The following is a 15,989-nucleotide window of genomic DNA, read 5'->3' as shown; positions in this document are numbered from 1 at the left end:
TGTGTGTGTGTGTGTGTGTGTCTGTATTAAAAGCTGAACTCATTTTGATCTGGCTGACCTCAGAAAGTTTGTATACTTGATGTCAATGGGTGGGTATTAGGCACAGTTTGTTACAGAGGTGTGAAATAGCTGTTGTTTTTCAGGCTGCTGGAGGAAATCTAGCAGTTCATTGCAAGGGGTCTCTCACAGGACGTTTACAATCCACAAAGAGATGATGATGGATTGTTTATCTGATTCAGAGGCCTATCAAAAGGATAGTGTGTGTGTGTGTGTGTGTGTGTGTGTGTGTGTGTGTGTGTGTGTGTGTGTGTTTGAGAGTGAGAGAGGGAGAGTGAGAAAGAGGATGAGCCTGCACACACATACACCATGTAATTACCATGACAGTGTTGGAATACATCAGCTGTTACAGGGGGCTTCAAGCAATGGTAATTTTTTTCCTGGACTGATCCCAACATTGTCTGTTGCCATCATCAGGCCTCAGCTTACCTCCTCTGAATCCAAGGAGGGTTTAGCCACTGAAATCAATGACAGCAGGTCTGCTCTGTGAAAACTGCTTGTAACATTGCCTTTAAAACACAATGGGCCACATGCTGACCTTGGGTTAGTAACTTCCTTGGTCCCACTGCAGTCAGTGGGGTTGCACATATTTAAGAGAGGACAGAATATAATCCATTTAGTCAAGAGCATCGCAGGCAGAAATAATGCATTAAACCAAAGCCACACCCACACACAGGTAACAAATTAATGGCAAGATCTGATGTCAGATCAAAATCAGATAATTCATATGCTGTAAAGAAATAAATGTTATGTGCATTGATTGTGATATACCACAGGTGGGGGACACATGAGCTTCCAACAAGTTTGCTTAGATGGGGTTTGGATGTCCTGTACTGTGCATAGGAAAATCCAGTGTCCCATATTTTCAAAGGCATCCCAACTCCTGCTTTTAAGTTTGCTTCTCCAATTTCACATGTGCAACAACTTGCATTTACCATGAGTCAAACTTGCACATGGCAATTACATATGGAGAATTAGGTGTTTAGAGCTCGATCCTGTGACAGGCCCTTATAAAAAGAAAGTACAAAAAGCATGCTGCAGTAACGATCCAAATGCTCCATCATCCACAGGTGGTACTGCAGTATTTCTATTATTGTAACATTTTGCAGTAAGGATGCTCAACTCAGCTTTTACTCTTAAATATCCATGTACTTGATTTGGGTGTGTAAGTGCCATTGAAAATGTTTAAATGTTTTGTTTAGTGAACTTCAATTTTTTCCAACCCCTCTCCCAAGGGCCAAGCAGTTAATTAATACACAGAAGGAAAAAAAAAATTACTGAAGAATGAGGTACCCATCAACTCTGCCAGTGGAGAAGTCAGGAATGAGACATACAAATCAGAGACAAGGCACTGAAAGCAGATGCATTATAGGGTGCAGGAGGGAGCCAAAGATTCATTAGGATGTATAATACATTTCAGAGGGTCTAAAGAGAAAAGCTGTCCCAAATGGATTCAAAAGTTAATTCTGATACCTGGCATTTTTATATGCCTTACAAATGCTTGCTTTTATTGACTGAAACCAAGTGATCTGGGGTGAGATCAAAGTTGTCTTGTAGCAAAACTGAGGTCACAGGCTCTAATGAGGTAATGCAACATCACAGAACACAGGGTACCACTCTTGCTTATGTCTTGCCCGTGACTTTGCTGTGACTACTCACGTGCATGAAGATGGCAGGTAAAAGCCAGTAATATGCCACATTTAACCCTCAGCTCATTTGATTTCTATGCTTGGCCTGAGGTTTCACAGGACACCGAAAGACACATAGAAAAAAAAATAATGCCACAGGCAAAACAGAGGAGAAGGAACCCATCTTTGCAACCGATAAATATGCTTTGCAAAGCAGCTTTGCAACTGATAAATAGGGGCAAAGGCTGCTCGGTGCTATAACAGCACGTGAATGTGGGAAAATGTCATGGACCTGGATCCGAAGTTACAACTCTCTATTGCTACCAGCACCCACGGAAAGCACATATGGTAGGTTTAAGCTAACCTGATGCATAGACTCTTCTACACCGGGTGAGGAGAGGGGGAGGCAGAGAGGGAGTCTCCTCTGAACAGAGAGGTTGTAGTGAAATTGCATTAATTCAGCATGTCTGTCTAGTGGTCTGGTTTAAGAAGAAACAATAAATTCAAATCCCAGTGCAGAATTCAGTGCACTCTTTTTGCTAAACTAGTTGCTTATGAAGTTGAAGTTATTTTATTCTTTAAATTATTTTGAGGAGAAAAAAAAAAGCAATCATGCACAACAAGCTTCCAAACTGGATGCGAGGCCCAGCACCAGCATGTGGCATACAGCAAATGATGATGATTGGGCTTCCTGTAGAAGGAGATCTGGTATTGCAATCCATGTGGATGAATCGTCCTGATGTATGTGAGAAGTCCCATATGCAAATGTGGGAGGGTCTGGGCATCTCAGACTTGGTATGACGTAGGCTCCTTGCGAAGGGTCAGGTGCAAGACCTGAGCAACATGGACTAATGGTTGGGGCTCAGGAGAACCAGATTTTACAAGTGACCTGCTGGGGTAAACTTCAGCAAGTCATTTTACCTCTGTGCCTCAGTTTTTCACACCTGTAAAATGGTTTGGACCTCCTTTATAAAGTGCTTTGAGATCTGATGAAATGCTGTGTTTAAACCCAACATAAACCCAATGCTGAGGATGGAAATAACATACAGCCTGTATGCTGGCCCTTATTATTTTTTGGTATTACCACAGCACATGGAGGTACCAGCCATAATCAAAATCCTATTGTGTTGGGCAAAATCCTATTTGTTCCCCTAAAAAACTATCAAGGTGGGAAGTAAAACAGGCTAGCTGAGGTGATGTGGCTTGTATGTGTCAAACAGCAAGTTAGCAAGAGACAGGCAGAAGTCACCTCTCCTGCTTCCCTCCTGATCTGTTAGATGTGTGGCCTCTGCCCCTTCCCAAGATGTAGAGTTAGTCCTTGATGTGCACTGCAGGTGTTTGGTACGTCTCAAGGTTTGGTTGCATTGATTTACTAGGGTGATGCGTGTGACCCGAGTTAGGGTGGGAAGATGGGATCCCATGCTTTGCAACTAGGGAAGCAGGTCATACATTGAAAGGCAAACCGTTTCACCCTTCCTTAAACATGAAAACAGAACCAGCCTCAAAGTCTTACACATGGCATGCATTTGCCCATCTTTCACTTGTTTTTGGTTTATGTACTGTTGGTCAGGAAGCCAACTAACAAAATATTATTTTGACAAACCAAACTGAGATATCTGTAACAGTTTCAAATGTTTATCAGCATACAAATTTAGACAAACTGGGAAGTCAGCTTTTTGCAGGAGGGGGTAACACAAATTTCTCCCTCTGACACACTTTCTCAGGAGCCATTTTTGAGCCCCATTTCTATGTTTCTACATGCAGTATTAGAAACATTAATAAAACCAAGCCTGGTCATTTTCTTCCTGTGCCAGCCACAAAACATTCAAAAAGTATCTACCAGTTAACGTGCTGTTCTCTGTAGAGGGATCGTAAAGAAAGGTAAGGCTACAGCATGGTCAAAAATCTTCATTAGCGTGGTTAGAAATCTTCATGATGTCAGTCATCACCTACATCCTTCCCTTCCCTTGCCACTCTTGGAGGTGGTACGGTTATGTCCCCACCACCTATCTGATGCCCAGGTTCTGCCCCTTCGTGAAACAAAACAGAGTGCATATTTTTTTTCCCCTTTGTTCACATTGCAGCTGTCATTGTTCCTGAGTTAAACCAAAAAGAGAGAGAGAGAGAGAGAGATATTCCCTGTAGTTAGAAAGCCAGATGTTTCAAACTGAATGTTTTACTGTCAGTATCCCCTCAAAGTTTTGAATGCATTTCTCCTGCTCTGTCCCTTTATTAGCGATCCTTTCATGGGATGTCGTTGTTACACTTAAAATGACCCCCCTGCATGGCAGGGATAGCTTGTCCTGTTGTAACTTTGGTTCCATGCCCAAGACACAATTTTACTTGATCTGCTGAAAGTGATTCCTTGCTGATTTTGCTTCAGTTTTTAAAATGAGATACGTTCATAGGGTTTTTTTTTTCCTTCCCCTTCTTTTTTTGTTATTTAGTTTGACATACAGAACTTCAATAAATGCAGCATATATTGTAGCTTTAGAAGGAACTGTCAAGTAACAAATCTTGAATGATGGCTTTAAAATACAAGGTGGTTGTAGTCTTGGCTACAGGTGGTTTATTTTTTAAATAGGTGTAAACAATGTTGTCTTCTTTGTGGGATTGGAAGCATTTGCCTTTCTAAGGACTTATGTATGGAGTCTGGCACTCTAAAAAATAGAAAAGAAAAACACCCATATCAGGTCATTGGAGGGGTCCATTTATCCCAAAGACTTTTGTAGATATTCTGTTGTTGGCAAGAGACTGGGCGAGAATCTAAACACGAGCACTTCAGCTCCCTTTTTGTAGTTTGCCTTCCTCTGCCACCCAAGGCCAGGATTTTAAAACCCAAATTCTACAATAAGGAAACTCTGCATCTGATTTCCTCACTAGGAGCAGGGCACATGTAAAGCCTCAGCAGGGAAACATCAGCGATGAATGCCGCAACTTCCACAGTGGGAAAAACAGGAAAGTAGGTGAAGCTCTCGGGACTGCCTCAAGATCTGCGTTTGTGAAACCCTGAAGTGAACTTGGGCTGTGGATAGAATGAACTTAGACCAACTTCTGGGTGGAGTTTCAAATGAACTCTTTCTGTTTACTACATTTGAGAAAGCCTTAGAGTTTTGGTTGGAAACCAGGAAAATCTTGGCATTTGTCTTTTGAATATTGCTTTCACCTTTCAGGTTCATTTAAGTTATAAGCAGAGTGCAATTCACAGGGTGAAAGATCCATGCAAACTAAATGCCTATGACACCCCCCCCAAAACCCCACCAACCCTTCTGCACTGCAGGAATCCTATAGGAACACAATATAGAGAGATGTATATAGGCTGGATTCAACAGGTTTCCTCCTATTATTTCATTCCAGCACATTTTTCCCCCCATCCAATATCCTGTGCTCTCTTCTTCCAAGAGCCACAACTCTGAGTGCTGCAATGATCCTGAGCAGAAGGCCGTAAGCCTTCATCTGAGAGTACAGCTCTATTTGCCTTCAGCTGCTTAAAAAGAGTCAGATGATGAGACTGCAGAAAGGTCTGGAGGAGCACAAATTTTTTGATCATAAAACAAGTTTCCAGGTACATTTCAAGGAGGTTGTACAGGATATAAGCAAACTGATTCCATACATCCCTTCCTGTCAAAGAAAATGAGGGCAATCTGCAAAAAAGGTACAGATCCTCTCCATGCATGGGCACCCCAAAACTATAAGAACCGTAATATTGTTATGTCTCCAGACTCCCGGAGCACCGTGCTGTGGAAGGCCTTTACTCAAGCTACCTCAAAACATGCACCACTAGTCCCAGTGAGTCCTGAGAAGGCAGTACAAGTTTCAAGGCAACCTGGATATATCCGTAGAGCTGACAGCACATAGAAAAGTCAGCTGTTAAAGAACAAGTTAATCTCACTGATAACAATGCTCCTATCCCCTGGCAGGACAAATATTTTGCTAAGCTTTTTTATAGCTTTTCGCAATATGCGCATGTGCTCTCTCCTACTTGTAATGAGAGCCCATCCTAGAGGAAGCAGATGGAGTGTAGGCCAGGACTAGTAACAGCAGATAAACACTAGTACCTACCAATGTTTCTAGCTTTATTTGATTTCAGGGGGTTGCTCTCCTTGCTGATTCTTGATGCTTTGCACCTGTAGAGCAATTGTGATTGTCTGAGCCTTCTGTAGGCATTGGGCTTGTGTTGCGGTCTAGCATCTACAGCAGCTCCCCTGATATCAGGCAATTAGGAGTGCAAAACCCAGCTAAAGGGAGTTTTCTCTCCAATCAGGAGGCCTACAGCTGGCCAGGACTGATCCAAGGCTGGGAAGCTTTGGCTAGAAAAATGGCCAATCTAAGGTACACAGGGAAAGAGCTAATTCAGTGTGTTCATCAATGTGATATTTCTGCATCCCCAAATACTGTGTACAGCTGCCTTTCTTATGCAAGAGGGTAGCACTGTAAACAATAGAAAGGGGAAATCTCCCTTGGGTGTAACACTTTGCTGCCGTAGATTTGTGTTCCTTCTGGCGGTGAGCTTGTTAAGCAACTCACCTCCTGAGAGGAAGGTATTGTTCCATTTTACAGGTGGGGAATCATGCACACTACAGCGCCTGGCAACTCCTGTTGATGGAGAATTCGCCCCTGTTTCCTCATGACCAAGGACACTGGGATCTTCACTGTTTTGAGCATTTTTCTTTTTTTTTGAATATCTGACCACTTCTCTTAGATTTCAGGGGGAAACAAGCTTTTTGAAATTCTGGCTGTAGTGGGAGGTGCTACCAAGCCTTTTTTAAAGTCAAAGCTTGGTTAGAGAAGGACCCAGCATAACAGCCAGCATTAGGATTTATTTCTTCTTATTTAATTTTAGGAAGGTTGCCATCTCTTCAATCCTAAACAGCCAAACCCGCTGAAAGGACTTGAGGTAGCTGTCAGATGAGCACCTCACCAGTGACTTTCAGAGTCTGAGATTTTTAAGAAAACAAGCTAAGGGAAACCCTTTTGGAAAGCCCTGGGTTTACATTCCCCTCACTTTGTAATTGTTCCTTTTCCCTATGAGTGGAAAATCTGCTTTGCTTCTTTCCAGTTCAGCTAAATCTCTCTCCCTATTCCTTCCCCTTTATATGAAGGAAGACAGGTGTGGAGTATTATTTAGGAAAAATTAACAAGTCCACACTTTGAATGCTACATCAAGGGTGCCCCAATGGTTGGTGTGGCCTTGGGACTGACTGGCTGGCTGACACTTTAAGTGGGAATTCATTCATTTGATGGGAAATCCTGGCAATGACAGATACTGCCATGACTGTACCCAAACATGAAGAAAAGGGGGATGAAAAAAAAAGCCCAAATAACATTTAATCTAATGAGATTGTCTAGATTGCAATTTCAGGTAATTACCTAGACTTGTACAGTCCCCTAACAGGTAATGTAAATCCTGCCTACTACATCCAGAATAACTTCATTGAGTCAAATTCTGCTCTTACTCTGGTGCGATATACAGAATAGCTCTGGTTACCTCAGTGAAGTCTCTACTGATTTATGGCAGGTAAATTTGACCCCATTGTAAAATCTGAGGATATGGGAAATATGTTAAAATAAAGGAGGGTGAAGTGTGTGGTACTAAAGATACTGCTTTAGGTAACATGAGTTAAAAGTCAGTCTTGAAACTGCTCTGATTTTCACTGGGATCATAATTTCAGCCAACCCCAGCACTGAGGGAGGCAAAAAAGTAGATCTGAGCTTTACAGACCATACTGTATTTCACAGTGTACAGGTCGACATGGTGTGATCCAAAAGTTAGGTTGACTTATACACCAGATCTATGACATTCCTAACTTCTTGGATGAGAAATATGGGGTTGACTTATACCAGTCCCTGCGCACCCCCACTGTGGGCCAGACACCCAAGGGCTGGACACATGCTGCAACACTGCTCACAGAGGCTGGCCTTGGCTGGCATGGCCCAGGCAGTGCCGCTCGCAGGGAACGGGGCTGCGCCAGCTGAGCACCGAGCCTGTCCCCGTCCCCTTGTGAGCGGTGCTGCCTGAGCCACTCAGCCAAGTGCTGAGCCAAGCTCCATCCCCTGAGAGCAGCGCCAGACTCAGTGCTCGGCTGGCACGGCCCCATCCCCTGCAAGCACACTACGGAGATGCTGCTCAGCTGGGAGCTGAGCCCGGCCCCGTGTCCTGGTAGTGGCGCTGCCTGGGCTGTGCCAGCAGAGCGCTGAACCCAGCACTGCTTGCAGGGGCTGGGGCTGGGCTTGGCTCTCAGCTGGCGTGGCCCAGGCAGTGCCGCTCGCGGGGGCCGGGGCCAGGCTCAGTGCCCGGCCGAGCAGCATCTTCATAGCGACGGCAAGGCCCTCCAGCTGTGCTTGGGCTGGGCCCAAGCCCCATGGCCTCCAGTGACAGGGATTCTTTTGGTAGGTGAAAAAGGTCGGGTTGAGGCTGGGCCAGGATTTGGCTGGGGCTGGGGTCAAAAGGATCGATACGGTGTATAAGTCAAGATTGAATTTTAAGAGTTAAAAACTGGGCTTCAAAACTCGACTTATAGCATGAAATACGGTAGCTGAAATGCCAAACCATTGCATCTGATTACAGCAAATATCTTGTGATTGTCTGAATGGCCTGGGTAGCAGGGATGAGCCACTTATAGGTTACAGGGCTTCTATGTGTGCGTTCAAGTGAACTGAAATGATAACCTTTTGATTGATCTTTACTAGACTGGTAATCTTAAACACCTCATTAGCTTTCTCTAGCCAATCACTGCCTATCATGATAGACAGACCGTACACATGGGTCACTACGGCATAAACATGACTTCTGTACAGAGTGATTACAAAGCATTTATCTTTGCTTCTGAGATTTACTTCCCATATATCTGTGTTTTCACCTCCTCATCTGAGCAGAGGGAGGAGGTGATGCAACTGTGAACAGGAATTCAGAATGACTTTGAATATGTTGTGGAAATAATTAGGAGACTAATTTGAGAGTCACTGTGTAATCTATGCATACAAATACCCTCCGAAGAGTTTCTTTTGGCAAGCAGCCATTGAATTTTAGAGGGTGTTTTAGATACTGGTACTTCCACCCTGAGACAACAAAGAGAGTGGGAGGCTCATGTAAAAACTGTAGGCACTTTTCTATTTTAGGTAATGTGTATTCCTAAGAATGTGAGCTTACATCCACAGCTTCTGAAAACCATTCTCTGCAATATTATTTCTGTTCAGTCTGCTATCGTATTTCTATACCCACTAATGTTCCCTTCCCTTCCTTGCTTCCTTGTGGTGCACAAACAACATATGGACAGTCTCATGAAATATTCATTAATCTCCTCACACCGGGAGTTGGAATTTCTCGATGCTAAGTGCTGATTAGAGGAGGGTTGACATTTTTCATTTGAAACATTGTTTTTTGATGAAAATGGCTTATCTGTTAAAATGAAAAATTTCTTGATGCATTTTTTACATCTTGGAGCTTTGATTTAAAAAAAAAATGGCTGATTTTTGTTTGTATTTTGGAATTTTCTTTTTAATTGACCACCATAAAGACAAAAGTTGATGACAATGAAAACATGTCCACCAAAAAAGGGCCAGGAAGAAAAGCCCTTTCCTGATCAGCTGTAGTGTCGATGTGCTATGCACTCTATACAAGGTTCTGCAATGGCAGGGCAGACTCTAAATGCAGAACACATTAGAAAAAGAAAGAAAACAGATGGTAGCAATATGCTTTCAGATATGCATTTTTAAACATCGTCAAAATAAGCCCCTGCCAGTTCACACGGTACAATTTTAGTGCTAGGGCCAAACCTGCTTTTGGATAGATATAAGCGCTCCAATGTTACCAGTACAAACGCCTCCTTTCTGCTCCCACCATCCAGTCTGGAGGTGGGTATATTCACATTCCATAACTGAACTGAATTTTGCCCAGAAAGGCATATGCAAGTTTTGTGGAAGCAAATTGCACCAGCAAAAAAAAAAAAAAAGGTTTGATAGGGACAGGGGTAACTCCTGATTCTGTGCATATACCTGCTTTGTTTCCATCTCTCCATTTGACACAGATTCTTGCAAGCAGAAATAGGGTAACTGCCTCTGGATTTGGAAATAGGGTACATGCATATAGATTATGCTGCTCAGAAGGAAAACCTGCATGAATTGAAAATGGTATTTGCAAAAATGTCTGTTATCTTGACTACTCTGTGAATTCTTCATTCATATATGTCCAAGAGTCCTGACTTCTAACGGCCCTGCAGCTTGATTTTTGTTATTTTGGACACAGTCAAACACTCAGCCATTCAGACAACATTATTTCTTCCTGATATTATTTGCTGGCTCACAAGGGAAAGCCATTTTTAAAAATTAGATCCAGACCCTTAAAGCAGAAGTTCTTTTGAAATTTCCAACTTCCTATTGATTTCTGCACAGAACACACACAAAAATTGTAAAATCCAAATACGCAGTAGTTATGGGCTACCTCAGCGTGTCTTTCTACTCCTGCATTAAGTCACTGTTCCAGAAGTCGTGCTCAGGAACTTCTGGTCAATTATGATGATACCGCAGTACTGAAGTATTCTCCTTAAATACTGCTTGTTATAGCAGAACATCATATTTTAAGTGGTGGCAACTCTGTAATAGTTGCGCCACGGATTACCCAATTTAGTCTCTTTCTAGCCAAGAAAGGAATAAAGTTCAGTTGATGTGGCTACATCCAACCCCTGGAATTGCACCTGGAAATGAATTGCAAACCAGTGTAAACTATGGAAAACAGTGAAGTGTCTTCCCCTTTGCGGTACCCCAATTTGGAGGCAACAAAACTCAGAGATGCACTAAATTTGTCCTCTGTTGGATAGTTACGTATCTTAACCACAAGAGTCTTATCCTTCATTTTACAACTTACATAAGCTTAGAGACTCGGGGCCAGCTCTTCAGCTACTGTAAACTGACATAGCTTTACTGAAGTCACTGAACCCAGAATTATTTATAGGTTTTGCCCCTCAGTTCTTAAGAATCTGTGCGACAAATGCTAGCTTCATGACAATAAATCAAGCAGCCTTACCTTTCCAAGAGGCACATTGACATCAAGGCCAAAGAATAAAGGCAAGAGAGAAGAACAAGAATAGAAACAGAAACTGCAGAAGAAAAATAAGAACAAGATATAAAAGTTGTTGTAGGGTTTTATGGATCAGAGTTAGTACTGAGCAATTCAAGCAACAATGCTACACTCAGATTAGCATAAGACCTGACATTATTCTGTGTACAGAAAACATTTCCCCTCCTAGTTACTCCTGCAAATATTACCCCTTTTCCCAGTCTAGAAAGACCCACCATTCAGAAGCATAACGGTAGATCTACTGTGATAGGAATCAATGTAGCTTCACTGAAATCACAAAGCTAGGCTGATTTAGGCGCATTTGCCACATGGTTTTGAAAATGATGCTTCCAGTCCATACTGGCAAATGTATCAGGATTATGAATTTGTGGTGACCTTTAAAAGTGATCTTTAAAAGATCTATAAAAGTGATCTTTACCAGAACAGGTCCTTCAAATTACTGTTCCTTAGATACTCTTTATTATCTACTACATTTACTCAAATATAAGACAATCCTGAATATAAGACAACCCCCCACTATCAAGATGTTATGTATGGACAATGGATAAATTAGTTATATTACTTGAAATATAGAATTTAATGATTGGAAGTTGGCCTTGAATTTTTCCCCTTCCCACTGCTATATGAGGGAAAATAAATCTGTCATTTCTTTTGATGTTACTGTTCACATAAGGCCAATGCCCATCCTGCAGTCCTGGCTGACTTCATTAGGGGTAACAGTATTTGAATCTTTCCATTGAACTTACAGGGAAAAAGGGCACAAGCTTGAAATCTTTACCCATTTCATTCAGTCCTGGCAAAACTGTGGTGTTAAATGTCATTTTTGCCTGCATGATAACAGAATAATAACTGCAGGGTAACAGAATAAGGGCCGCAGCACTTAGCCCAGAATCTCTGGCTATCTAAGTCAGATTTAGAACAAGATATTCATAATTTAATAGAAACTAGCTCTTTCCTGAAGTGAATAGAGAGTTTGGAGAAAGGAAAAAATCTTGGCATTATGATCTGGAAAGACACTAAATGGAAAGAAAGTGAAGTAGAAAGAGACACACTAATACAGTCCAGTCAAATAAGCACATCTGGTGTTAAATTTAGTCTAAAACATGCATTCAAACAAAAGGAAGCAGATCAGATTATTTCAGAAAGTAGCACAACCAACCTTTTCCTCCAGGTCCTTGATCTGTCTCTTTTGGATGTCAGTTTTATCTTCTAAATCTCGGATCCTCTAGACATTGAAAAATATATGTATTCCAAAAGGAGAGAAATATTAAGAGTTTTGCTCAACTGAACATGCCACTTGTCTTGGGCACAAAATTTAGAGAGCCTGGAAATGAAGAGCTAAGATTTCTAGCCAGTTCTACAAAGACTGTAATAATTTGTACCTATCATCAGCTCTTCCACTGGATGGGTGGTTAGGTTACTTAACTGGGATTTGTGGACTTGGATTCAAGCCCCAAGTCTGAATTAGGAAGAGCTGTACTTTGAACCCAGATCTGTTACAGCTCAACCGAGTGCCCTAACCACTGGACCTTACCTCCCTCTAGCTTGGTGAAAATAGTTTGAAAAGTCTCAGTTTCATCCTGATAAGGAATGGGAAGCATTTTAAAAAGACTGAACATTTTCATGGGACAAGAAAATCATTTTCTATCCCCATCTCAACTATAAGCCTCCTTGGTATGGTTTAAATGCGCTGGCATGCTGAACAGCTTAGCAGTGACATACGGCGTGTCTCCGATGCCTGGAGGCCAATGCTTGCATTTGCGTGTCTGCCCCCCCCCCCCTTCCTTGTAGCAATACTTAAAGTTTCCCACCCTGGCCCTCTTCGGTTACTTGTTTTGGCCAGGAAGGAAATGAAAGTTCTGGCACGCTGGACATGGGGGGAGGAGGGGGGGTGGCAGCTGGATTTTCTGGCTGGAACAGGTAACTGAATATCCAATCCACAGAGCAGGTGGGCAGGTTATGCAACGACTGTGGCTGCCACTGCTGCACTGCTGTCCACAGGTTTTGCAGATAGGACGGGCCGGTCCCTGGTCACGTCGTGCGATAACTCTGAAGGGCCTGGCCCAGCCAGCCCCCTCCCCGCCCCCCCCATGCAATTCCCGGGGGTCATGGCTCCCTGCTGCACCTGCCCCCATGTCAGTCCACCACTATAGCTTAGCTCTCAACCAGAAAGAAAAAAAATGGGTGCAGGGGATTGGAGCAATGCTAGAATGAGTCCCTGCTAGAGTGTGGGAAGAACTGACTACCCTGGACTGGGAAAAGGAAGCCCAAACAGAACACCTGAAAGAAGAAGAAAAGGGAAAATGAGGAGTTACACAGAGCTCCTGGTATTGGTTAGTTTTATATGGGTATGGAGACTTGGGAGGTCATTCAGTGCTTGGCATATTGCAGAAAGGTTATGAGGGGGACACAGAACCCCTAGTTCAGGGGTAGGAGGCAGGAAATAGGAAGAGACAGTTCCCAGCTTAAGGAGGAAGGAGAGAAAGGGCTCCTGTCTGGAGGAATTGCATGGGTTGGTTGTAAGGAAAGAGAGGGTAATGGGCGGCTGGCACAGAGAGGCTGTGGGAAGGACTGGAGGGATGCAGGGAGCCCTCTGGCATTTACAAGGCATTGGAGATACAGAAGCAGCAAAGGATACAACACATCAGTGTTTTCTTTTACTAATAAGTAACCTCTGGTTGTTCCACATTATTTCCCACCTCTGCAGCCACCTCCAGATAATTACAGGGTACAGAAAAGTTAGGTCTCAGGATCTTGTTCAATAGTTTTCAGACCCTTTTCTGATTGTTTTCCAGACTTTCCAGAATGTTTTCCCCGTGGGGTTAGATGTGTCATCTAAAGCACCAGGGGAAACTAGTTTTTCTCTGGAGAATTGTGGGGCAGTGAAGGCTGAAAACAAGATTCTTTTTGTAAGCCTGTTTTTAGATTTGACTGGAGGGCTGCTACTCGTTAAGCCCCACCCCGCCCCCAACAGCAATATATAACTGTGATGATGTCATGACATTAAACATGTCATTAGCTGCCTTTTCCCCCTACCCATTTCTCCTTTATGTATGCAGTGGACATAACACTTGTAGGGGTACACCAATATACATTTTTGGGACTGACATCGATAGCTAATTTTTAAGGAGGATATCAGTCCAATTTCTGATACAGAGTGGAGAGATGCATGCAGCTGGTAAGTCTGTTGTTGTAGAGGGGGAGGGAAGAGGTGTTGGGGGGGCAGATCAACACCCCCACAGTGAGGGAAGGAGTGGGGCTGGGGCAGGGGCTGGGGAAATGCTGCCCAGCTGGGGCAGGGTGGGGATGTGGGACTGAGCCATGGCTCATCCAGGGGGTGCAGGGAAGGGAGGCCATTCCCGCTGCTGCATGCACCCCAGGAGAGCATGGGGAGGGGTGTGTTCCTCTGGATCTGTGTGGGGCAGGGCACCTGCTGCTGCAGGCTGGGGCCAGAGCTGTGTTGGGCTCTTCCTGGTGGGGGTTGGGTTGGGTTGGGCTGTTTTCAGGGCAGTTGGTGGCAGTGGTGCTTGGAGAAGGTTATGGGAGGGGTTGCAGCCACCCTAAAATTCGCCGTAGCCTCCTCAACCTCTTCTTTCAGAGCCACTGCCGCCTGCCCCAAGCTCAGCCAGCCCAGCCCAGCCCCTGCCAGGAAGAGCCCGCCTGCAGTGGCAGCCACCCCACCCCTCCTTGCCCTGCTTCATGCAGATCCAGGAGCACATGCCCCCATCCCGCCCAGGACACATGCAACGGTGGCAACCCCCCATGAAATCCCTTGGATGAGCCATGGCTCTGTCCTGCACCCCACCCTGCCCCAGCTGGACAGCGCCTGCTCCAGCCTCAGCTCCAACCCCAACCCCAACCCCAACCCCCGCCCCAGTCCCACTCCTTCTCTCACTGGGGGGGGTCTAGATCTGCTGCCCCCATGCCCCTTCCCTCCCCCCTCCCTGTCTACTACAACAGACTTACCAGCTGCACATAGGTCTCCAAGCTGCTGGGTTGTGCTCCTTACCGCCACATGTGGCTGCATGCATGCATGGGACATTTATCAACCACATTATTGGCCACACCATGCCAATTTCCTACACAGCAAATTTTCTTTATATTGGTGCCGTTGATATTGGACTGATGTATTGGTACACCTCTAAAAACTTGGCATACATAACACTTGCAGTGATTCTTGAGAAGGACATACAATACTTATGGTCCAGAGACACACCTTAGCAATCACTCACTCTGGGCAAAAAGAACAGAAAAAGACTTGAGGGTAGGGGGTAGGAGAGGGTAGAAACACCAAAGAAAATTTGATTTTTTTAAATGATTAATCCAATCTAATATTTTGAGGGTCAGGACTAGAACTGTGTTCGTTTCGTATTAAACTCAGATGCTGTTTACACAGCATATGTTGGTCTTTTGACTGTGAGGCAAATTCATTGATTTTTAAGAATCATAGAATCAATGAGTGGGAAGGGACCTAGACAGATCAACAAGTCTGACCCCCTGCCATGGGCAGGAAGGAGCACTGGGGGTGGGAGGGGTCATAAGACCCCAGCCAGGTGCCTAACCAGTCTCCTCTTGAAGATTTCCAGGGAAGGTGAGAGTACCACCTCTCTGGGAAGCCTATTCCGGGCTCTGGCCACCCCTACAGTGAAGTAGTTCTTCGTAATATCTAACCTAAACCTATCCTCCCTCAGCTCGTGACCATTGTTCCTTCTTGAAGTGCAGCGCCCAGAACTGGACACAGTACTCTAGCTGCGGCCTGACCAGCTTCCCATAGAGGGGGAGCAAGACCTCTCTGGACCTGTTAGTGATGCCCCTGTTGAGGCATGATAGGGTGCGGTTGGCTCAGCCTATTGCTTCATCGCATTGGCAACTCATAGTCATCCAGGAGTTGATCACGACTCCAAGATCCCTCTCTGTCTCTGTGCTGCCGAGAGGGTCAGCTCCTAACCTATAACCATAATGCTGGTTCCCTCTCCCTAGGTGCAGCACTCTGCACTTGTTGAACCGCATCCTGTTCAGATCTGTCCACTTCTCTAACTTATCCAGGTCTGCCTGGATGCAGTCCCTGCCCGCTGGTGTATTCACTTTACCCCACAGCTTGGTGTCATCAGTGAACTTGAACAGGGTGCTCTCCACACCCTCGTCCAGGTTGCTAATGAAGATGTTGAACAGCACCGGCCCAAGGACTGAGCCCTGGGGGACTCCGCTGCCCGCACCCCCCAGGTCGA

General features: G+C 44.4%; 1 protein-coding gene across 3 annotated transcripts in view; it reads right to left on the bottom strand.

Annotated features, from left to right (window-relative positions):
• Positions 1-2,262: 2,262 nt before the first annotated feature.
• Positions 2,263-15,989, bottom strand: part of JAKMIP2 (janus kinase and microtubule interacting protein 2) — a 122,797-nt gene continuing 109,070 nt past the window's right edge. The window contains exons 20-22 of one of the 3 annotated variants that reach the window (XM_019534977.1): positions 11,921-11,986; positions 10,708-10,780; positions 2,263-4,345 (exon numbers count right to left, since the gene is read on the bottom strand). In XM_019534977.1, coding sequence (XP_019390522.1) covers positions 10,730-10,780; positions 11,921-11,986 — 117 coding nt within the window. In that variant the 3' untranslated portion in view covers positions 2,263-4,345; positions 10,708-10,729. Of the gene's footprint in view, positions 4,346-9,172; positions 9,744-10,707; positions 10,781-11,920; positions 11,987-15,989 lie in introns of those variants that run through there. The other 2 variants (XM_019534978.1, XM_019534979.1) reach the window with 2 other exon arrangements.

This window comes from Crocodylus porosus, unplaced genomic scaffold, assembly GCF_001723895.1.
Source record: "Crocodylus porosus isolate Cpor-Errol unplaced genomic scaffold, CroPor_comp1, whole genome shotgun sequence".
Classification (NCBI taxonomy): domain Eukaryota; kingdom Metazoa; phylum Chordata; order Crocodylia; family Crocodylidae; genus Crocodylus; species Crocodylus porosus.
Note: the sequence above shows the minus strand (reverse complement) of the source record. Positions and strands in the feature narration are given on the sequence as shown.